The sequence below is a fragment of the Oryctolagus cuniculus genome, chromosome 12 (assembly GCF_051225735.1).
Source record: "Oryctolagus cuniculus isolate XC-2025 breed Fujian yellow rabbit chromosome 12, ASM5122573v1, whole genome shotgun sequence".
Taxonomy (NCBI): Eukaryota; Metazoa; Chordata; class Mammalia; order Lagomorpha; family Leporidae; genus Oryctolagus; species Oryctolagus cuniculus.
This window is the reverse complement of record NC_142878.1, coordinates 36,550,445-36,573,938: the sequence shown is the minus strand read 5'-3', so window position 1 is coordinate 36,573,938 and position 23,494 is coordinate 36,550,445. Positions and strand designations below refer to the sequence as shown.

General features: G+C 41.7%; 2 protein-coding genes across 6 annotated transcripts; one reads left to right on the top strand and one right to left on the bottom strand.

The window, feature by feature from the left end:
- Positions 1-4,694: 4,694 nt before the first annotated feature.
- TRAPPC6B (trafficking protein particle complex subunit 6B) lies at positions 4,695-18,573 on the bottom strand. 5 transcript variants are annotated; one of them, XM_008269516.4, is made up of 6 exons: positions 18,115-18,573; positions 14,472-14,539; positions 13,620-13,773; positions 12,244-12,327; positions 7,144-7,237; positions 4,695-5,803 (listed from the first exon to the last, which is right to left on the bottom strand). In XM_008269516.4, the coding sequence occupies exons 1-6, from the start codon at positions 18,193-18,195 to the stop codon at positions 5,772-5,774; spliced, it is 513 nt and encodes a 170-aa protein (XP_008267738.1). In that variant the 5' UTR covers positions 18,196-18,573; the 3' UTR covers positions 4,695-5,771. The 5 variants fall into 5 exon arrangements, with proteins under 5 accessions (XP_008267738.1, XP_002718202.1, XP_089165457.1 ...); XM_002718156.6 differs by having other exon boundaries at positions 13,620-13,737; XM_089309331.1 differs by having other exon boundaries at positions 13,620-13,737; positions 14,439-14,539; positions 18,115-18,561.
- Positions 10,039-10,891, top strand: LOC100338677 (large ribosomal subunit protein uL15-like). Its single transcript, XM_051822184.3, has one exon. The coding sequence runs from the start codon at positions 10,045-10,047 to the stop codon at positions 10,489-10,491; it is 447 nt and encodes a 148-aa protein (XP_051678144.1). The 5' UTR covers positions 10,039-10,044; the 3' UTR covers positions 10,492-10,891.
- Positions 18,574-23,494: the final 4,921 nt, after the last annotated feature.

Genomic DNA, 23,494 nt, shown 5'->3' with positions numbered 1-23,494 from the left:
TGTGAGTAGTTTGGGATGCTATGATAGCTCTATAATATGTTAAAGGGCTTGGGCTGCATCCACAATTCTAGTATGTGATTTTCATGTTTTTGACAATTTGGCTATTTCCTGAGTCACATCTGCATTTATTTCATGAGGGGGAAAAAAGGTGCCACAGCTCCTTGTTGCTCATAACAGGGAAGCAAAACTTTGTAAGAAATCCTCAACTTACATATTTGACAGTTATGACACATGACCAGCCCTAATAGTAAAAAAAGTGTGCTTAAACTGAGCATGGTGCCACTTATAACAAAAATGGGCCTCTATTAAACAGGGGAAAGTGGCTATTGGGCACACAGCCAGGAGTATCTTCCATAAAGGGCTTAGATAACAATCTGTACTAAAATCAACCAGCTTTTTTTTTTAATAAAAGATTTATTTATTTGAAAGAGTTACAGAGGAGATTTAGCAGCAGAGAGAAAGAAAAAGATCTTCGTGTGCTGGTTCACTCCCCAAATGGCCGCAACGGGTGGAGGTGAGCCAATATGAAGCCAGGAGCTTCTTCCTGGTCTCCCAAGGGGTGCAGGGGTGCAGGGGCCCAAGCACTTGGGCCATCTTCCACTGCTTTCCTAGGCACATTAGCAGGGATCGGGATCAGAATGGGGAGTAGCTGTGCCTCAACTGGTGCCCATATGGGATGCTGGTGCTGCAGCCAGCAGCTTTACCTGCTATGCCACAGTACACGCCCCAAGTTTGTATATATAGCCTCACATTTTTTTGCTGATCTGTTGGAGGAGGATATCTTTGGTATTGATATAATAATAATAAAATGTCAGTTACTAATTTTTTCTAATATTTTTTATTCATTTTAAAGTCAGAGCTCGAGAGAGATCTTCCATCCACTGGTTCACTCCCCAAATGGCCACAATGGCTGAGGCTGTGCCAGACCAAGCCAGGAGCCAAGATTTTCTTCTGGGTCTCATATGGGTGCAGGGGCTCAAGCACTTGGGCCATCTTCTATTACTTTCCCAGGCCCATTAGCAGGGAGCTGGATCGGAAGTGGAGCAGCAGAGACTCAAGTCCACTGCCTAGCGTGCATATGGGATGGCGGCATTGCAGGCGGCGGCATAACCTACTACCACCAAAATGCTGACCCCTACTGTTATTTATATTTCTCTATAACAGTAACTGAGAATATATCTAACACATGCTACTTGCAAAGAATAAAATTCTTGAAGACAGATAACATTAAGAAGGCAATTTTACAAGTGCAATAGACAAAGTTGTAAAAATTATTTTAATGGAGTTCTGCCTGTTTACTAGCAAGCTGGAGGATCTCTAATTGTTAACTATGAAACAATTTTTATAGCGAATCAATTTGGCATAGGGATATTTTTCAGGAATACAGAAACAAACAAACCATTTTACACCACAGACGCAAACATTTTCAAAGGACCAATAGTAGGTGCCCCTGTTGATATCACCCCCACCCAGCTCTGAGTCCAGGTCACCCCGTGGAATCCCAGGATTTCAAAAACCAGTTTTAAAATCCCATTGGTTTTAACATATTTTCTCAACCTCAAGTAGAAAAATATCTACTGTAGGATTGTTTTAGAAATAATATGAAAGCTAAACATCAGAAATCTCAGAGTCTGTATAGTTATAACTTTCCAGTCTTTTTTTATAATTTAAGCATGTATTCATAACAGATACTTAAATAGTGTACATGCAGGATCTAGTAAGACTTTTTTCTCTTAATACACCAATTAACATGTTTCCATATAAATGTTTTCACCCTTTTTTTAAAGATTTATTTGAGGGGCCGGCACTATGGTGGTGTAGAGGGTAAAGCTGCTGCCTGCAGTGTTGGCATCCCATTTGAGTGCCGGTTTGAGTCCTGGCTGCTCCACTTCTGATCCAGCTCTCTGCTGTGGCCTGGAAAAACAGTACAAGATGACCCAAGTCCTTGGGCCCCTGCACCCACGTGGGAGACCCGAAAGAAGCTCTTGGCTTTTGGCTTTGGATCAGCTCAGCTCTGGCCATTGTGACCAACTGGGGAGTGAATCAGCAGATGGAAAAAGACCTCTCTCTCTGTGCCTCTCCTTCTTTCTCTGTGTAACTCCTTCAAGTAAATATATCTAAAAAAATAAAAATTTGAGAGACTTAAGAGAAAGGGGAAAGACAGAGGCCTTCCATCCTCTGGTTCACTAACCAAATGGCCACAATGGCTGGAGCTGAGCCAATCTGAAGCCAGGAGCCAGAAGCTTCTTCAGGGTCTCCCACATGGGTGTAGGGACCCAAGCACTTGGACCATCTTCCACTGCTTTCCTAGGCGAATTAGCAGGGAGCTGGATTGGAAGTAGAGCAGACGGGACTTGAACTAGCACCTATACAGGATGCCCGTGAGGTAGATGGAGGCTTAACCTACTATGCCACAGCGCCAGCCCCTGCTTTCACCCTTAACAGCTGTAGAATTCCCATATATGCCAATGCCATAATTTAATCATATGTATTCAATAACCAAATAGTGAAAATCCTTATATACAGTTTTTCATCACTCATTTATTTTCTTAAACTTTATATAGAAATGGAATTGCTGAATTAAACAATGTTTTAAATTTTAAGTGTAGCTTCAAAATGCAAGTATTATCTTTATGGTCTGAGCTATAAAAATTTTTTATTAAATGATTTTTATTAAAAATTTTTAATAATTTTTTTTAAATTTTTTTGAAAGAGAGTTACAGAGAGAGGCAGAGAGAGGTCTTCCATCTGCTGGTTCACTCCCCAGATGGCTGCAATAGCCAGAGATGCACCAATCCAAAGCCAGGAGCTTCTTCCAGGTCTCCCATGTGGGTACAGGGGCCCAAGGACTTGGGCCATTTTCCACTGCTTTCCCAGGCCATAGCAGAGAGCTGGTTTGGAAGTGGAGCAGCCAGGACTCGAACTGGCACCCATATGGGATGCCGGCGCTTCAGGCCAGGGCGTTAACCCGCTGCACCACAGCGCTGACCCCCCCAAAAATTTTTTCTTGAAGATTTATTTATTTATTTGAAAGGCAGAATTACACAGAGAGGATAGGCAGAGAAAGAGGTCTTCCATCTGCTGGTTCTCTCCCCACTTAGCCACAACAGCCAGAGCTGCGTCAATCCAAAGCCAGGATCCAGGAGCTTCTTCCGAGTCTCCCATGCAGGTGCAGGGGCCCAAGGACTTGGACCTTCTTCTACTGCTCTCCCAGGCTATAGCAGAGAGCTGGATCGGAAGTGGAGCACCTGGGACTTGAAACAACTCCCATATGGGACACCAGCACTGCAAGTGGTGGCTGTACCGTCTACCTCACAGCACCAGCCCCCAAGTTTTTCACTATTTAAACAATTTCATGGTGCTCTCTGACCTCTAAAATTTTATTATAATAAACATGAAATACAAATTTGCTACTGTACAGCCAGTATTGTTAAATATATAGACATCGTTGTACAACACATCTCTAGAAGTTTTCTAACTTGCATTACTTAAACTATTATACAATTCCCATTTTCCTCCTTCCACTGCCCTGGCAAGCACCATTCTACTTTCTGTTTCTAAGTTTGTCTAGGTAACTTCATATAAAGTGAAATCATGCAGTATTTGTCCTGTGACTGGCTTATTTCTTTTAGCATAATGTACTTAAAAGTTCATACATGAAGAAGCATAACAGGATTTCCTTCAAGGCTGAGAAATATTCCACTTTATCTATGAGAGATGCTTTAAAGTTTGTGGAAGGGCCAGCACTGTGGCATAGCAGGTAAATTGCAGCCTGCAGTGCCAGCATCCCACATGGGCACAGGTTCTAGTCCTAGCTGCTCCAATTCTTATCCTGCTCCCTGCTACGCAGAAGATGGCCCAAGTCCTTGGGCTCCTGCACCTGAGTGGGAGACCTGGAAGAAACTCCAAGCTTCTGGCTTCAGATCTGCCATTGCAGCCATTTGGGGAGTGAACCAGCGGATGGAAGACTTCTCTCTCTCTCTCTCTCTCTCTCTGCTTCTAACTCTGCCTTTCAAATACATAATCTTTTTAAAAAAAAGTTTGTGGAAACTTTGATTAAAACATGTTTATTTTGGGGCCAGCAATGTGACACAGCAGGTAAAGTCAGTGCCTGTCTGCTCCACTACAAAACCAGCTTCCTGCTAGTACGCCTGGGAAACCAGTTCAAGACGGCCCAGGTACTTGGGTCCCTGCCCCGATGTGGGAGAGACCCAGAGGAGGCTCCTGGCTCCTGGCTTTGGATCAGTCCAGCCCCAGCTGTAGTGACCATTTGGGGGTGAACCAGCAAATGGAAGAACTCGCTCATCTGCTCTCTCACTCTTTCAAATAAATAAAGCTTTAAGAAAAAAAAAGTTTCTTTTCGTGCAAGAAATCCTGAAACCCATACATAAAGGTCTTAGAAAATTTCTTGGAAGATGTGTATTATGTGAAAATTATACATGGATTTTGAAAATTTTTTGCACCAAGGTAGGCATGTGGCAATGTTTGCATCTCATATTGAAGTGGATTTCGAGTCCTGGTTGGTGGAAGATGGCCCAAGTGTGCCCGTTATCCTCACAGGAGGCCAGGATGGAGTTACAGGTTTCTGGCTTTGGGGTGGCTTAACCCCTGCAGTATTTCTTGACCCTGCTTTTCTTTTGCTTCTATAAGAAACATTTCATTTTGGCTACAAATAACAAAAACAAAAGCCAAAGTGGATTGAAATAAGGAATTTAATATTTTACATAATAAAATTCCAGAGGTAAAGCAGCTTCAGCATTAGTTATTCTAAAGCACAATTCAGGTGCTTTCCGTCTGCATCCTGCTATTTTCATGGTGGTGGCTTTTACGTTCATGTGTGTCCTTTCATAGTCACCAGGAGGCTGCAGATTCAGTCCACACATCCCAACCATCATCACTGAGAAGAAAGCGGGGAGGCTGGAGAAGGTGCTACAAGAGATATACTAGCTGAACACTGACCCCAACCCACTGAGAAGATATGGTCCAGTAAATGTCAATGGATAAGGCCCCATGAATGAGTCTATTATCTAACCCTCTGTCCACTGTAGAAGAGTAGACAAGCGAATATTGATGCTTGAACCTTTACCAGAACTTCCAATGCACCACAGGAGGTTGAAAAACTAACAGGAACACACCCTTCCCAACACACCTAATATTCTTTGGCCCTAATGTCACCAAATTAACATTTAAACTATCATGTACTTCACTTTTATTATATTAATGAAGGTCTCAAAGACTGAAAGTTATTAAAATGAAATTAAGGTTTTAAGCAATTTAGGCAGACAGACATACAATGTATACACATATGAAATCCTTATACAAACAAAATCAAATAAATTATAAGCAATAAAAAGCTTAACTTAGTGTATTTTTTAAAAATAACTGATATTCCCACTTTATCAAAATTTATTAATTCTTACACAAATGATCTGATTGGTCATATTTTTCTTTGCTAACTCAACAAACCCTGAGTTTTGTGTTTCCATCTATGGTTAAATACACATCACTCTAAGCAAACAACAATATTTAAAATAAAGAGTTACAACTTGGAGTCTAGTTATTTGAAATCAGGTTTTCATTTTGAATAGTTCCAGTAAAGTGTAAGTCATAGTAGATGTCCCTTTATCTGCTTTAACTTGTTTTGTATTAGATTAATAAAATACACCCTCAGTTCTGTACAAATGTCCAACAATGTAGTTAAATCATACTACTTGAATACTTCACACATAATTTATCTCTTTACACTGTTGAAGCTTGTATTCCGCAATGTTCTACAGCTTCTGTATCATCACCTGAAATTTGCCTTAAAAAAGAAAATATACAAAATCATTATCTGATTTTATATACAAGGAAAACAAAACAAGCCTACTCATTTATTTTATATTATACTTAAGAAGTAGTTCCTATTAATAAACTTGCTGTGTCAAACAGTTTTTCATAGTGCCTTTGTTTCTTTGTGAGGCCTACATTTTTAGGTGTTTCCTTACCAATGAGCACAATGACTGGGAAGGAAAGATAGTGAAGCTCAAGTAAATTTTATTTTTTAGTGATAGTTCTGGTAAAAAGATCTTTAGGAAGATCTTTAGTGATAAAAGAGTAGCTGGTTTTATTTAGCTTTAACAATAGACATAACCTAAATAACTGTTCAAAAATACATTTTCAATACCACAGGAAAAAGTGCTATCTTAAAAGAACACTGCGCATTTTCCTTTAAAAGTTAAGAGTTTTCCCTTATATTGTATTTCTTTAGCAGTTTTTCTTAGAGAATTTTCTATCACTAATTAAAATATTGAAGGGCCAGCATTGTGGCACAGCAGAATGCAACACTAGCATCCCACATGAACACCGGTTCAAGTGCCAGCTGTTTGATTTTTTTTTTTAAGATTTATTTATTTATTTGAAAGTCAGAGTTACACAAAGAGAGGAGAGGCAGAGAGAGAGAGAGAGAGAAGTCTTCCATCCACTGATTCACTCCCCAGTTGGCTGCAACAGCTGGAACTAGGCCTATCTGAAGCCAGGAGCCAGGAGTTTCTTCTGGGTCTCCCACGTGGGTGCAGGGGCCCAAGAACTTGGGCCATCCTCTACTTTCTTCCTAGGCCGTACCAGAGAGCTGGATCGGAAATGGAGCAGACAGGACTTGAACTGACACCCATATGGGATTCTGGCACTGCAGGCTGTGGTTTTACCCGCTATGTCACAGTGCCGGCCCCTGTTTCATTTCTGATACAGCTCCCTATTAATGCGCCTGGGAAAGCAGCAAAAGATAGCCCAAGTGCTTGGGCCCATTTGGAAGACCTGGATGAAGCCCCTGGCTCCTAGCTTCCACCCGGCCCAGTTCCAACCCTTGTGGCCATTTGGAGAGTGAACCAGCAGACAGAAGCACTCATGCGCACGCATGCTCTCGAGCGCTTGCTCTCACTCTCTCGCTCTCTCTCCCCTCCCCTGTTTAAGTCACTCTTTCAAATAATTAAATAAATCTTTAAAATAAATGTCATTGAATATGAGTATAGTATGCTACATGTTAAACTGCTAAAACTAAAATGAAACAGTTTTAGCATTTTTAATTTCCTCTAAGTTTAAAAAAAAGACCCTCCTCCCCCTTAGAAAAATAACACATTTATAAGAAATATGAATTCAACTTACAGGCAGGCATTGAAGACACTTCAGCTGTTACAATACTTTTTATCCCCAAGTTTGACAAGCCACCTCTGATTAAACCACATGTAAATGCTAAATACTAAAAGGAAAAAAAAACTGTTAAAAATAGTAATGATTTACTAAAGTAGTAAAGCTACTGATAACTATGACATTTACTTAAACCACACTATCAATAAGTCACTGCTGTTTTTATAAAAGGTGGACTTCTACATCTTAAGCAACTTAAGCTCATGGACACATGGCAAGCTTGGCCAACTAGTTGCTCTAAGCCAGTACTCTAAATCAAAAATGAGTGAAAAAATAAGCCGAAAACAGGTCAGAGTTAGTTCTGATGGCACCAAAAGTAGCTACATCTATTGTTTACCCTGCCCACAGAAGTCTAATCACCCCCTGTGGAGTGATCCAGCCTCTGGCTACTTAAACCTCCCATGGTTCTTGCTTGTTTTCTGAGCCCTTCCATGAACTCTATATGCTAACTAATGATATTGCATTCAATGAGAATTGGCTTCTAGTATTTACAATCAAGAATGTCAACTTGTTCAAGACTTAGAGCCTGCTACAACAGACTTATCAGGTTCAAATTATCAATACTGTGGATAGTGAGAAACTGTCAGCAACAAAAGGAAAGGGACTAAACTACAGCAGAAAACAGTCTGACAAGAATGGAAACTGAAAAATGAATAATATAAGGAATTTTTATTTATTTAATTTTTTTTGACAGGCAGAGTTAGACAGTGAGAGACAGAGACAGAGAGAAAGGTCTTCCTTCCACTAGTTTACCCCCGAAATGGCCGCTGCACCGCACTGATCTAAAGCCAGGAGCCAGGTGCTTCCTCCTGGTCTCCCATGCGGGTGCAGGGCCCAAGCACTTGGGCCATCTTCCACTGCCCTCCTGGGCCACAGCAGAGAGCTAGACTGGAAGAGGAGCAACCGGGACAGAATCAAGCGCCCCAACCGGGACTAGAACCTAGGGTACCGGCGCCGCAGGTGGAGGATTAGCCTAGTGAGCCGCAGCACCGGCCTATTTATTTAATTTTTAAGATTTATTTATATATTTGAAACGCAGAGTGATAAAGAGGCAAAGGCAGACAGAGATACCTCCCATCTGCTGGTTTACTCCCCAAATGGCCAAACAGCCAGAGCTGGGCTGACACAAAGCCAGAAGCCAGGAGCTTCTTCAAGGTCTCCCACGCAGGTGCAGGGGCCCAAGGACTTGGACCATCTTCTACTGCATTCATTCCCTGGCCATAGCAGGGAGCTGGATCGTAAGTGGAGCAGCCAGGACTTGAACTGGCACCCGTATGGGATGCCAGCACTGCAGATGGTGGTTTAATCTGCTGCACCACAGTGCTGCCCCCCCAAAAAAAATTTTAAAGCTTTATTTTATCTATTTCAAAGAATTAGAAAGACGTAGAGACACAGAGAGAGAGGTCTTCCACCCACTGATTCACTCCCCAAATAGCCACAATGGCCAGAGCTGAGCTGATCCAAAGCCAGGAGCCAAGAGCTTCTTCTAGGTCTCCCACATGGGTGCGGGGGCCCAAGGACTTGGGCCATCTTCCTCTGTTTTCCCAGGCACATTAGCAGGAAGCTAGATCGGAAGTGGAGCAGCTGAGATTTGAACCAGAGCATTAGCAGGAAGCTAGATCGGAAGTGGAGCAGCTGAGACTTGAACCAGAGACCATATGATATGTCAGTGCTATAGGCCGTGGCTTTAACGCACTGTGCCCCAACGCCAGCCTCTCCAACAATTCTAACCGAGTAACTGAACTCCATAAAAATAAAAATCATGGGGGCTGGATCGGCATTGTGGCATAGAGGGTAAAGCTGCCGTGTGCTATTCAGGCATTTCACATGGGCACTAGTTCATGTCTTGGCTGCTCCACTTCTCATCCAGCTCCCTGCTAATGGCCTCAGAAAAGCAGCAGAAGATAACCTAAGTGTTTGGGCCCTGCTAGCCATGTGGGAGACCTGGAAAATGCTCCCTGCTTCAGGCTGGCCCAACTCTGGCTGTTGTGGCCATCTGGGGAGTGAACCAGCAGATTGAATATCTTTCTTTCCATCTCTCCCTTTCAAATAAATAAAAAATAAAATAAAAAAATCTTGGGATTTGGCACGGTAGCTCAGGGTGCTAAGCCACTGCTTGTTACACCAGTATCCCATGTTAGAGTGCCAGTTCAAGCCACAGCTGCTTCACTTCCCATCCAGCTCCTTGCTTACAGCACCTGGAAAAGCAGGGGAAGATAAACCAGGTACGTGGGCCTCTGCCATCCATATAGGAGACCCAGATGGAGTTCTTGGCTCCTAGTATTGATCTGGACCAGCCCCAGCTATTGCAACCATTTGGGGAGTGAACAAGGAAATGAAAGATCTCTATATCTGTCTCTCCCTCTGCCTTGTCAAATAAATAAATAAATAAATAAATAAATATTTTTAAAATAATAAAAATGAAAATTACATATGTGTGCATACTTATGGGGAGAGGTTTTCCACTTCTCAAAGATATCTATAATCTTGGGACTGGCGTGTGGCATAGTAGATTAAGTATTCCACCTTTGGTGCCAACATCCTATATGGGTACCAGTTCAAATCCCAGCAGCTCCACTTCCAATCCAGCTCTCTGCTACAGCCTGGAAAAGCAGTAGTAGATGGCCCAAGTGTTTGAGGCCTGTACCCATGTGGGAGACCTGGAAGAAGCTCCTGGCTCCTGGCTTTGGATCGAACCAGCTCCAGCCATTGCGGTCATTTGGGGAATAAACCAGTGGATGGAAGACCTTTCTCTCTATCTCTCCATCTCTTTGTCTGTAATTCTACCTCTCAAATAAATAAATAAAATCTTAAGTGTTAAAAAAAGATATCTATAGCTCTTTCGTCTCGGCAGCCGACATGCCATCCAGACTGAGGAAGACCCGGAAACTGCGCGGCCACGTGAGCCACGGCCACGGCCGCATCGGCAAGCACCGGAAGCACCCAGGAGGCCGAGGTAATGCGGGTGGCATGCATCACCACAGGATCAACTTTGATAAATATCACCCAGGTTACTTCGGGAAAGTTGGCATGAGGCATTACCACTTAAAGAGGAACCAGAGCTTCTGCCCAACTGTCAACCTTGATAAGCTGTGGACATTGGTCAGTGAGCAGACACGGGTAAATGCTGCCAAGAACAAGACTGGAGCTGCTCCTATCATTGATGTGGTGCGGTCGGGCTATTACAAAGCTCTGGGAAAGGGAAAGCTCCCAAAGCAGCCTGTCATCATGAAGGCCAAATTCTTCAGCAGAAGAGCTGAGGAGAAGATTAAGGGCGTGGGGGGAGCCTGTGTCCTGGTGGCTTGAAGCCACGGTTCATTAAATGCTAGCAAATGCTTTTCAAAAAAAAAAAAAAAAGATATCTATAATCTCAAAATAGTTAAAAATCATGGCCGGCACCGCGGCTCAATAGGCTAATCCTCCGGCACCCTGGGTTCTAGTCCCGGTTGGGGCGCTTGATTCTGTCCCGGTTGCCCCTCTTCCAGGCCAGCCCTCTGCTATGGCCTGGGAGTGCAGTGGAGTATGGCCCAAGTGCTTGGGCCCTGCACCCGCATGGGAGACCAGGAGGAAGCACCTGGTTCCTGGCTTCAGATCGGCGCAGCACGCCAGCCATGGCGGCCATTTGGGGGGTGAACCAGCGGAAGGAAGACCTTTCTCTGTTTCTCTCACTGTCTAACTCTGCCTGTCAAAAAAAAAAAAAAAAAAAAAAAAAAAAAGCACTGAAGCATTCCATCTTACTCTTTCACTCTTTCCACAACTGAAGAAACCAAACAGGTGAGACTCAGAAATATTAGAAGGGGTAATAAAGTGAAAAAAAAATTATATATTAACTACAAAAATTTAATTAGAGCCTGGACAACCCCAAAACACAGGAAAAAAAGCAATTGTGTATTAGTGAATTATAAAAACAAAGTATCATGCCCATTTCTTGGCTAATTTTATTGATATTTTATAGCTGTAATAATGTAATAATAGTTTAATAAGCATCTTTTATGTATAAAGCACTAAGTTATTTTAATGGGAAAAAAGAAAGGTCCAAAAGAATTAGGTAGCTTAATGTCACAAATCCATTAATTATAGAGCTTAGCTTAAAAGCTAGATTTATTTAGTCGCCAAATCTATGATCTTACCACTATATACTGTCATTCTGTTAGATAATTTAAGTATAAATGAATTTTTACAGATAAATAGTAGCTTACATTTGCCCAGATAGCTTAATCACTTCAAAGGAACCCTTAGATTAAAATCTGTCTGAGGGCTGGTGCTGTGGTGCAGCGGGTTAAGGGCCCAGCCTGCAGTGCCAGCATCCCTAATGGGTGCTGGTTTGAGTCCTGGCTGCTCCACTTCTGATCCAGCTCCTTGCTAATGTGCCTGGGAAAGCAGCAGAGGATGGCCTAAGTCCTTGGGTCCCTGCATTCACATGAGAGACCCAGAAGAAGCTCTTGGCTCCTGTCTTCAGACTGGCTCAGCTCTGGCCATTGCGGCCATTTGGGGAGTGAACCACCAGATGGAAGAATTCTCTCTCTGTGACTCTACTTCTCCCTATAACTCTGTCTTTCAAATAAATAAAATAAACCTTTAAAAAAACTTGTCAATTTTCTTATCTAGTAATTGATTCCTACTTGAAATTAAAAAACAAAAAACTACATAAAGCCAAGCAATATAGATATACCTAACAGAAAACATGTATTCTTAGAAACAAAAATTAATTTAAAACATTTTAATTTATATGAGGTGAATAATTTTGTACAGCTAATGTCAGTTTTGTAAATTGGAATACGCTTACCAATATAGCTACGTTGTTTTCAAAAATCTATCATAAATCTACATTATAGTGGCATTACACTGTAGTGTTTCTTTAACTGGTTACTGTAAGTCCATTTACCTACAATTTAGTACAAATTATTGTAACATGACAGACATGTCTCCTGCTTTATAGAAAACAAATAAATAAGAAATTTTTAAACCTATTTTTAATTCAAGAGTCTATTGTAATTGGTGTTGTATTTTTCCCTCTGTTTTTAATAGAAAACCCAAATCTTATTTTACATGAAATACCTTGGATGCGTGTTCCAAATACTGTTTTCCTGCAGACATCTGAGTAAGCAAACGAAATTTGTTGTCCTGAAGCACATAGATGCCCTGTTCCAAAATAGAAAAAACATCCAAATCAACATAATTTGTCGTCTTTAAAAATTATCTTATCCCCTTGGGGCCGGTGCCGTGGCGCAGTAGGTTAATCCTCTGCCTATGGCGCTGGCATCCCATATGGGCATAGGTTATAGTACCAGCTGCTCCTCTTCCAATCCAGCTCTCTGCTGTGGCCTGGGAAAGTAGCAGAAGATGGCCTAAGTGCTTGGGCCCCTGCACCTGCATGGGAGACCAGGAAAAAGCAGCTGGCTCCTGGCTTCAGTTCAGTGCAGCTCCGGTTGTTGCAACTATTTAGGGAGTGAACCAACGGAAGGAAGACCTTTCTCTCTGTCTCTCCCTCTCACTGTCTGTAACTCTACCTCTCAAATAAATAAATAAAAATCTTTTAAAAAATTATCCCCATGAAACAACTTAAGAGTTTTCTGAAATTACTTAAAATTCTTCTTTCCATTAGTCAAATCTTCTTTAAAGGATGAAGTTTTGCAATATTTAGGTTAGAGCTGCAACTTCATTATTTCACAGTACTAATATTCGTGAATGTTTTAATACACTGAAGACACCAAGATGCATAGGACACAGACCTCACCCTTATAATAAGATCTCAGTCTTGTGCAAAGGAATCATAATACATGTTCATATGAAATTATGTCAAAAAGTCAATAAACAGAGTCACTGTTTCCCATTACCATTTGAAGTAATTTCATACTAAGGTTGGTGCTAGTGTATGAAAACATGAATTATAATGGTAGTAACAGACAAGTTATTTTCATGTATTATACCTAAGATGCCAAATCCACTGGAAGTATTAGAGGTTTATAAAGTCAAATCAATTATCAAATGCATAGTTTTCTATGTAATCTAATTTTATAGTAACAAAACATTTTAAGAAGAGGAAATATGACAGCAATAATAGTTAACTGAGTTAAATATGCTCTGTAAATTAGACTTTAGTAATTAATCTAAAGGCATAAATGTGAGATATACTGATGACTCCCCATATTACCACTACTTACTAAGTATAAATAACTAAGAAATCAAATCCTAAAACCAATATCATTCTGACATTTGCTACTTTTTAAAGCTTAACATCACTTATATAACTGGAAGAAAGAAACAATTTTCATCTTTATTCACTCTACCCTACTAAAGAAAAAACTAATAACCTTAAGAAACATTCCAGAGTTGATCAGAAATTATTTTGTTTTAAATAACTGAATTACTAAAACAAGACATTTATATTAAGTTAAATAACTTTTAAAAGAGGCCTTCGTATATCTAAATACCTGATGATTTGTCCTTAAATTGTCAATTTGTTTCTTGAATACTGTAGTCCAAAAATCTTTACAAATGAACTTCATGATGTCTAACTCATCCTTGAATCTCGCGGTATCTTTTGTAAACCTAAAAAGATCAGCTAAAAGTAATACAGTGTTTTTCCTCCAAAGGAAGCAAAAAGGGCAAATTATTAACTAACTTTTAAATGTCAGAATAACACTGAACATTTCTTGATAATCATGAAGTAAAATAGATCCCCCTCTCAATGGATTCACGCTCCATTCTATTAAGTATGGGGCCTAAAATTAAGAGTTTATCAGTCCAACAATCTATCCAAAATTTCAGGTACATCAAAATAAAGAACTAGCACATCAAAATAAAGAACTGATCATGATCATGGTAACGTACAAAGTATAATAATTTAACTAGTCACACAGTGAGAAAGGAATACTAAAAAGAACTGATCTACAAGTAAGAATATTATTAAATACATAAACATTGAATCTAATTTCCACCCCTATACACTTAAACAAAATTACATTCAGGAATTTTTTAAAGGACCTAATAGATCTCAAGTAGAAAATGCAATGAGACTTTAGATAACTGTTTCAATACTTTTCAGGAGAAAAAATCTGGATAAAAATATATTATCATCAGATATTAAAACATAATATTTTAATAACTAAATTAAAACAGAATCAGGCCTAGAAAGAAATTTCTATCTATGAATTAAAGTACAGACAAGAATTAAAATTCAGGAATTCAAACTGTACTATCCCAGAGTTTATGCAATCGTTTGAAATGGATCACCTTTGTTCATAACCTACCTGGAAGAAAATTTTCAAATCCATACTGCTCACCTTTCTATCAATCCTTGTCCTACTCGAAACCCCATGTTTTCCAGCTTAGTTATACACCGTCCATTTTCCTAAATAAGAAATAAGTTGTGAAATAAGTTTGGAAAGCCAGATATTAGCACTCAAAAACTTTTAAAATACTGGCTAAATATTAATGTAATCATTCATATTTGTAACTGAAACATTTTAATAGAAAGTGTTTTACAAGACATCCTTCAATTTTCTCAATAAAATTACTTATCTGTCACTTACAATTACTCTTCTTAGAGGCTTCTCCATTGTTCTCTCCTACCTTTTTTTTCCTCAAGATTTATTTATTTGAAAGTCAGAATTACAGAGAAGGAGAGGCAGACACACACAGAGAAAGACAGAGAGAGAGATCTTCCATCTGCTGGTTCACTCCCCAAATGGCCACAACAGCCAGGGCTGGGCCGGGCCAAAGCCAGGAGCCAAAAGCTTCATTTGGTCTCCCACGTGAGTGCAGGGGCCCTACTTGGGCCATCTTCTGCTGTTTTCCCAGGTGCATTAACAGGGAGCTGGATAGGAAATGGAGCAGCAGGTACTGAACCAACTCCCATATAGGATGCTGGCACCCCAAGGCAGCAGCTTTACCTGCTACAGCACAGTGCCAGTCCTTCTCCTACCTTATAAAACCTGGTATCACCTTTGATTCACTTCCATCAGTCACTACCTTTATGTTCTCATTAAGTTCAATAGTTCTATACTTTAAAATGTCTGCTAAAGTCATCTAAGCTCCTTGGTTCTCAGTGTGCCTTGATTGATGACCATACCACTTCTTGAATCATGCCATTGCTTTGCTCTTCCTATGAAGAGCCAATCTTAGTATCTCCATGCTGAACACTTCTAAATTCCTACAGCTGATCTGCAAAGCTCTACACAATCCAGAACCCATACCTCTCTGGCCTGAACCCTCTGGCCTGAACCTTCTACTCTTCACACTCATTCAGATCAATCTGCTCTGGTCTTCTTGCTGACCCTTAAACATGCCAGCAACAGTACAATTTTAGGGCCTTTACAATGGCAGCTCTTCGTCCAGATAGTGATATGACCAACTTTATTAGTTCCTAGAAGTCTTTGCTCTCAAGTCACCAACTCGATGAAGCCCATTTTAAACATATCGCTAAAACCACAGCATCATCTCCCTTCAGCAACTCTATCCTCCTGTGCCCCCAGACCAGCAATATCAGCATCTCATGAGAACTTGCTAAAAATGCAAATTCACTAGCCCCACCCCCAATCTACTGAGTCAGAAACTCTAGGTGTGGGGGCCAGTATCTGTGTTTTATTAAGCCTTCTGGAAGTAACTTCTGATGCCCTATGCCACTTCTCTGTTTAATTTTTCTCTGTGGAACGTCTTTCTGGGGCTGACACTGTGGCTTAGTGGGTTAAGCTGCAATCTGCAACAACGGCATGCTGTATGAGTGCCAATTTGAGTCTCACATGCTCCACTTCTGATCCAGTCCCCTACTAATGCACCCAGGAAAGCAGCAGAAGATGGCCCAAGTACTTGGGCTGCTGTCACCCATGTAGGAGACCCAAATGGAGTTCCAGCCTCCTGGTTTCGGCCTGTTGTGGCCAGTTGGAGAGTGAACCAACTGATGGACTCTCTCTCTTTCCCTCTCTATAATTCCACCTTTCAAATAAATATTTTTTTAAAAAAAAGAAAAAGAACTTCTTTCACCATTTAACATAGGTTTAATATTTTACATCACTCATGTTCACTTATCCCTACCCTCTACTAGAACACAGTTCCAAGAAAGCAGCGATTTTGTATATTCTGAGGCTCATCTGATTTCCAGCAAGAAATAAACCACAGGCTTCACTATTTGCAGAACTTTTTTCTAACGAACCACACATTCCAATTATGGGCTGCGCCAAATCAAACTGTACTTCTAGTATACACTTTACTGGACATAGCCATTGAAAGGTCTCACAAAGCACTCATATGAAGCATATTTAAATCTGTATTTGGGGCAGACGTTTGGCACAGCAGTTGGAACACCACTTGAAATTCCCAGCCTCCCTTGTCAGAGTGTCCAGGTCCAAGTCCTAGCTCTGCTTCTAATTCCAACCTCCTGCATACTTTGGCAGACTGGGGGTTGGGGGGTTGGGGTGGGGCGGCAGGATAGGGCAGGAAGGGAATAGCCTATAATGGCTCAAATACGTGGGTCTCTGTCGCCCATGTGGGAAGCTAGGATTGAGTTCCAGACTCCTGGCTTTGGCCAGGCCCAGCCAGCTGTTATGGGCACTGGTGAGTGAACCAGTAGATGGAAGCTATCTCTGTCTCTCTGTCCTTCAAATAAAATAAAAATAAATTTAAAAAAATGTATAATCAAATCTGCTTCATTTCTGAGACTCTTTCTACTCTCACTCCCACACTTACTCAAGGCCTATAGATTCTGTCTCCTACCTCTCAAGTTGTATCCCTGTCTTAATTCAAACCTAACCTGCTGTGACTCCTGCAACAATGGATGTTACTACAAGAATCAACCCTCTCTAACCCAAACACTGAATCATCTTTCTATAATTCAAATGGGCCACATCACTCCCCTTCCCCTGTTCCACTGAGAAGGCCCCAATTATTTAATTATATAAAGCTGTTTCTAACGATAGCTCTCAATTCTTTTTACTCTCCATTCAACACAGTCAAAATGAAACGCTCAATCATATTTCAGTAAATCCACCTCTCTCATACTTTATGTCTTTAACCTTATCTAGGATACCTGTCCTATTCCCCCTCACCCAGCCTCCAGCCCTCTTCATCAGCAGCATTACAGAAAGGGTTCCTGACTTGACCATGACTGGAATATCCCAGTTCTAAAATCCGTGACATCTCTGTGATTCTATACCTCATACCTAATACACAACTCCTTTCTCATTAAATCACACCCCCAAAGGCTGTAGAGCAGGCATTTAATCTGACTTAGCCAGCGAAGTGTTAGGCCCCAAACGCGTCTTTACTCTCGTCTTCTGAAAGAAACAAGGCGTGCAGGAGAACTTCACGTATCAGAAGTCTCTCTCACAAGGATGGATCCATTGTTTCACGCACTACTTTATCCTTAGCTCTTACAACTAGCTCTGAAATTGTGGGTGCTGAATATTTTCTGTATTTAAATCCTATTTTCCTAAGTATCGTTAACACCTCCGTATTTCCTTTGCTATGACCCCACATCTCATTAACGCTTCTGCCTTCGAGTTGTGTGCAGTGGTACCGAGGATCTGGAACGGGGAAGGACGGGATAGGGTTCTCAGGCCGGGACAGGTTTGCCCAGTGGGAGGCTCTGAAGTGCTGCAGAGTGCTGGCAAAATTCACTAGGGGTGCGAAAATCAGCTCTGCCATAAATCACGGTAGGAACATTAGAAGAAAAAAAAAATCTGTGACTTGCACGACAAACGGGGGAACTGCAAAAAAAAAAAAAAAAAAAAAAAACTCACACACACACACACACAGACACCAAAGAGAAAAGGATGGAAGGTAAAGGTGTCAGAGTAGACGGCCGACAGGTTCAGGATGCCTGGCGCTGGGACAGTTTACACCCGGAGGGATGCCGGGTGGCGACGGCACAGGGTTGAGGCAAAGAATGGAGGTGAAACAACCGGTGCCAAGGCGTGCGGCAGCACTCACCACCTCCCCCTGCTCCGCGGACTTGTACACTCCAGACACCATCTCGTTATGGAGCAGCAAAAACAACGCCTCGTCCGCCATTGCTTGCTTATCCTTCTAAGCTCCGGGTTTCGGCTCCCGTTCGGGCCGGCCCGGAGGTTCCGGCCCTTGTCTGAACGACTCGGCCCGAGCCCTGCTCCCTCAGCCGGCAGCCCGGCGCCGGGTTGCTAGGAGACACAGGAATTCTCTCCGCTTCTCGAAGGCAGGTACCCGCGCGAGGTCCGTACGGGGACGAGCCCAACACTAGGGCAAGCCCACTCCCCGGGCTAGGAAGCCCCGGAGCCGAACCAGCCTGACAAGCGGTGGGAACCAGACCCAGCCCGCGGAGACCCGACCCAGCCCCTAGGCGGGGGGCGAAGAAGCGACTTCCGGTCCCCTCTAGCCCGGCATTCCGCCAGCTCTATGGTCACGGAGTTCCTCTCCCGCCCGGGTTCACGGCCAGTGCTGAGAGGAGCAAAGCTCCTCCCCCGAGATGTCCGGGGTGGGTACGTAGAGGATTTAAGAAGACAGGGTGGCGTTGCTGCCATCCCTGTGTTAATCAGCTATAAAAGTTAGAAAAGGTAACAAGAATTCCTGCTGGCTTCATTAAAAGCTTTTGGTTCCTATTCTGTGTTCTTCAATATGAAAAGCTGTAGAAAGAGTAAATAAATCATCAATTTTCAGGCGGTGAAATTTAGATATATTGAGATAGTGTCCAGGTGTATATTGAATTAAGCCCAGGTACGCAAACAGGTGTAGGGACATTTTGGCCACCAGGAAGTTTACTGGAAGTGGAGTGCAAGGGACTAAAGGCATGAAGTGAGAAAACAAAACAAACCAAGTAAACAAACAAAAAACAAGATGAAATACCTGAAGCAGAACATACAAATTAATCAGAAGATACTAGGGGTCGTGGCCGAAGTCAGGGCCAGAACTGGAACCAAGGATTTAATAACTATTATGATCAAGGATATGGAAATTATAATAGTGCCTATGGTGGTGATCAAAACTATAATGGCTATGGCGGATATGATTATACTGGGTATAACTATGGGAACTATGGATATGGACAGGGATATGCAGACTACAGTGGTCAACAGAGCACTTATGGCAAGGCATCTTGAGGGGGTGGCAATCACCAAAATAATTACCAGCCATACTAAAGGAGGACTCTGGAGAAAACAGGAGATGCTAAAGAAACCCATCTTGCAGGAGGACACTGAAGATTGGTCTTCTGTTGATCTAAGATGATTATTTTGTAAAAGACTTTCTAGTGTACAAGGCACAAATGTGTCCAACTGAATATAGCTGCCAACTAGCTTTTACTTTGTCCTTTGCTATCTGTGTTACGACTCAATGTGGATTTCTGTTTACACAAATTTTATTTGTACGATTTCATGTGAAACCTCAAATAAATGCTTCCTTATGTGATTGTTTTTCTGCGTCAGGTACTGCATAGCTCTGTAAGATGTACTTTAAATAAGCAATAATTAAGGCACAGTTTATTTTGTAGGGCGTATGTAGTCTATAAGGAGACACTGTGGTCCTTCATGAACAGCCAGCTACAATGTGACCCTGTTCCCTGTTTGTGTAGATGCATCCTGTGCTCTCCAAGGCTTTGTATGAGGCTTCTACCATATCCCTGAGTAATGTTCTTTCCTCTCTGGTTGCTTGGAGGCTATGAAAGCCATTGTATTGGGATTAGTGGAGGCTTTTCTGGTAGACCTTATGTCTTCTAGATTGTGTTTTCACTTTTACAACAGAACTTGTTAACAGCTCCCATTTGCTTTATTCCTATCTCTGGAAAGCCATTTGAGATTTCCTAATTACTTGCTGAAGAGTTAATTGGTAGTCTCCCTGCAAAAACTTTTGCTAATCTTAATATTCTGACTTTAGTTTCTTCGATTTTAAAAATCTCCAGATGAACAAGAAATATTACTGTAAAATCAGTGGTTTAACAAGAGCATTGACGGGAGCTGGCGCTGTGGCACAGTGGGTTAACCCATATGGGCACCAGTTCTAGTCCCGGCTGCTCCTCTTCTGATCCAGCTCTCTGCTATGGCCTGGGAAAGCAGTAGAAGACGGCCCAAGTCCTTGGGCCCCTGCACCCATGTAGGAGACCCAGAAGAAGCTCCTGGCTCCTGGCTTCAGATCGGCATAGCTCCAGCCGTTGCAGCCATCTGGGGAGTGAACCAGCGGATGGAAGACTTCTCTCTCTTTCTCTCCCTCTCTCTGTAACTTTCTTTCAAATAAATAAATCTTTTTTTTTTTTAAAAAAGAGCATTGACAAGGGTTTTGGCAGACAGGTCTGATGGTATCCATTGAAATTAGAGCGAAAAGATTAAAATTGGAAGTAGTGGCAGAATACTTTCCTTGTGTTCTGTTGGTAAGCTACCAGACTAAATATTTTCTATTTGGGAATTCTTAGGAAGCTGAGTTAATCTGTTAACATGTCAAGTTAGAAAAAGTTACTGATAGCTAAATACCATTTTTAATGCAGTTAGTGCATGAGCTGAGCAGTTAAGTGCTGTTTATTTCCATATTCAGGCACAGAAGGAGTGATGGAAGGGATATACATTAAGTCAGGTGTGTTAATGTTGATTTCATATGTGACTTGAGTCATATCATAATGTGTCTTCCTGGTGCACTGGAGGAAGTTTTATATCTAGGTTTTAGAAAAAGTCCTAGGTAAATAGAAGCTTTTAATTTTAAATGTAGTATAGTTGGGTTTAGGGAAATTGGTTTCCATGGTTCCATATTAGCTTCTGGAGTTGGCATCCATGTTCACATGCAGAGTAATTGGTCTCACACTCTACCACAGTAAGTTTGCTATCCAGTTACAGTGCTCTTGGCCTTGTTTTGCTCCTGCTTTACTATTTGACCTTAGACCTAGGCCAAATACCACTGCTGGCTGTTGGAAGGGATTCTGTTTGTTTGAACATGCAACATTAGGAAATGGAAGAGAGATTTTCAGTTGTTGTCAGTAGGTACAGTAGGGTAGTGAATCCTGTAAGTTCAAATTTATGATTAGGTGATGAGTTGACATTGAGATTGTCCTTTTCCCTGATCAAAATGAATAAAAGCTTTTAAAACAACAACAACAACAACAAAAAATTAACCAGAATAAGAGATGAATGGAAAAGGACTGAACAATTCAGAAAAACAACATCACTGTGGATGTGGATGGAGTTCCTAAGAGTGTATGGCAGATGTGAGACTTAAATCCTACAGAGTTGCAAATAAATATGCTATATCATGTTAAATTTGGCAAACTGGCCTTAATGTTACTTTGCCTGTGGTTACATTATTTTTTTTACAATTTAAGAAACATATTTTTTTTTCAATTGAATTGTTTTCCCCAAATTAACATACTGAGTTTCCTCAAATCTTTTACATTTATTTTTATTTATTTGAAAGGCAGATTTACAGAGAGGGGGAGGCAGAGAGAGAAAGAGAGATCTTCTATCTCCTGGTTGACTCCCCTAATGGTCGTAATCCCAAAGCCAGGAGCCTGGAGCTTCTTCCAGGTCTTCCATGTGGGTGCACCGGCCCAAGCACCTGGCCATCTTCACTGTGTTTCCAGGTGCAGGGAGCTGGATAGGAAGAGGTGCAGCCAGGCCTCAAACCAGGGCCCATTTGGGATGCCAGTGTTGCAGGCAGGTTTACCCCCTATGCCACAATGCCACCACTCCCCCCTTTTCAAGATTTGTTTATTTTATTTGAAAGGTAGTGTTACAGAAAAAGGGGGAGATAGAGATCTTCCATCTACTAGTTAACTCCCTAAATGGCAGGGATGGCAGGGGTTGGTCAAAGCCAAAGTCAGGAACTCCATCTGGATCTCCCTCATGGTTGGCAGAGGCTTAAGCAGTTAGGACATCATCTGCTGCTTCCCCAGGCACAATAGTAGGGAGGTGGATTGGAAGTGGAGCAGCCAGGATTTGAGCTGGTGCCCATATGGGATACCAGAGTCGCTGGCTGTGGTTTAACCCACTGTGCCACAACACTGGCTCCTGGTTTTCTCAAATTGTTAACAATAATGTCTTGGGGCCAGCACCATGGCTCACTTGGTTAATCCTCCACTTGCGGCACTGGCATCCCATGGGGGCACCGGGTTCTAGTCCCCGTTACTCCTCTTCCAGTCCAGTTCTCTGCTGTAGCCCAGGAGGGCAGTTAAGGATGGCCCAGGTGCTTGGGCCCCTGCACCCGCATGGGAGACTAGGAGAAAGCACCTGGCTCCTGGCTTCAGATAGGTGCAGCGCCGGCCATAGCGGCCATTTGGGGAGTGAACTAACGGAAGGAAGACCTTTCTGTCTCTCTCTCTCTCAGTGTCTATAACTCTACCTGTCAAATAAAGAAAAAAAAATGTCTCAAGTCTTCATACCTTCTCACAAAAATTTAAGAATATGTTCCATAATTGTAATTATGGTATACTTTTTAAAAACACTTTCCTTCTAATGCTTAAATCACTTTATTCCATTCATGTAAATCAAGTATAAAAGTTCCACCTAAGGTGCCTTTGAAAACACAAAATAACATAATTTTGAAGAGTATTTTTCCACAATATTTGTAAGTTTTCCAGCACTAAGATTTGCCATATGTAAAATCAAGTCCTTTAGGTTTAGATTATGTTGTCATCCTCATCACCTCCATCAAGGAAAAGGAATCCAAAGTCCCCACAAAGGTTGAAAAGTAGCACCTGACTGACTTACTAAGACTGCTTTTTCAAACCACAGAGTCCTGAGGTTTTTAAGTCTTTTGGAAAACAAAATGGAAACTAAAATGTATTGAGAACCTACTGACCTAGTGAGAACAGAATCTTTCTCCATAAATCAGACTGCTGATTTGCCAGGATCTGGGAATAGAGTCTACAGAAGCAAGAGTAGATGTTATGTTTTTGGTTAGCATTTTCCCACCTAAAGTATGTCAACCTAAGTAACAAAACAAACAGCAGTCAGAAAGAGATTCTCTAAAAAATAATATTAGGGCTGGCATTGTGGCACAGCAAGTTAAGTTGCAGCCTGAAATGCCAGCATCCTACATGAGCAACAGTTATGTCCCGGCTGCTCCACTTCCAATACAGCTCCTTGCTATTGCACCTAACAAATCAGCCTCTACTGTGGGAGACCCAGATAGGGTTCCAGGTTCCTGTTGTAGCCATTTGAGGAGTGAAACAGCGATGAAAGATCCTTTTCTCTCTAAGATCTCTGTCTCTCCCTCTTTCTAACTCTGCCTTTCAAATAAATAAATAATTTAAAAAAAAAAGGTTTAAAAAAAGAATCATGATATTTAAGTGGGAATACCAGAGCATTGCAATGGGAATAGGTATATCATAGTGAACTAGGGCTGTATTCAAAAGAGGCTG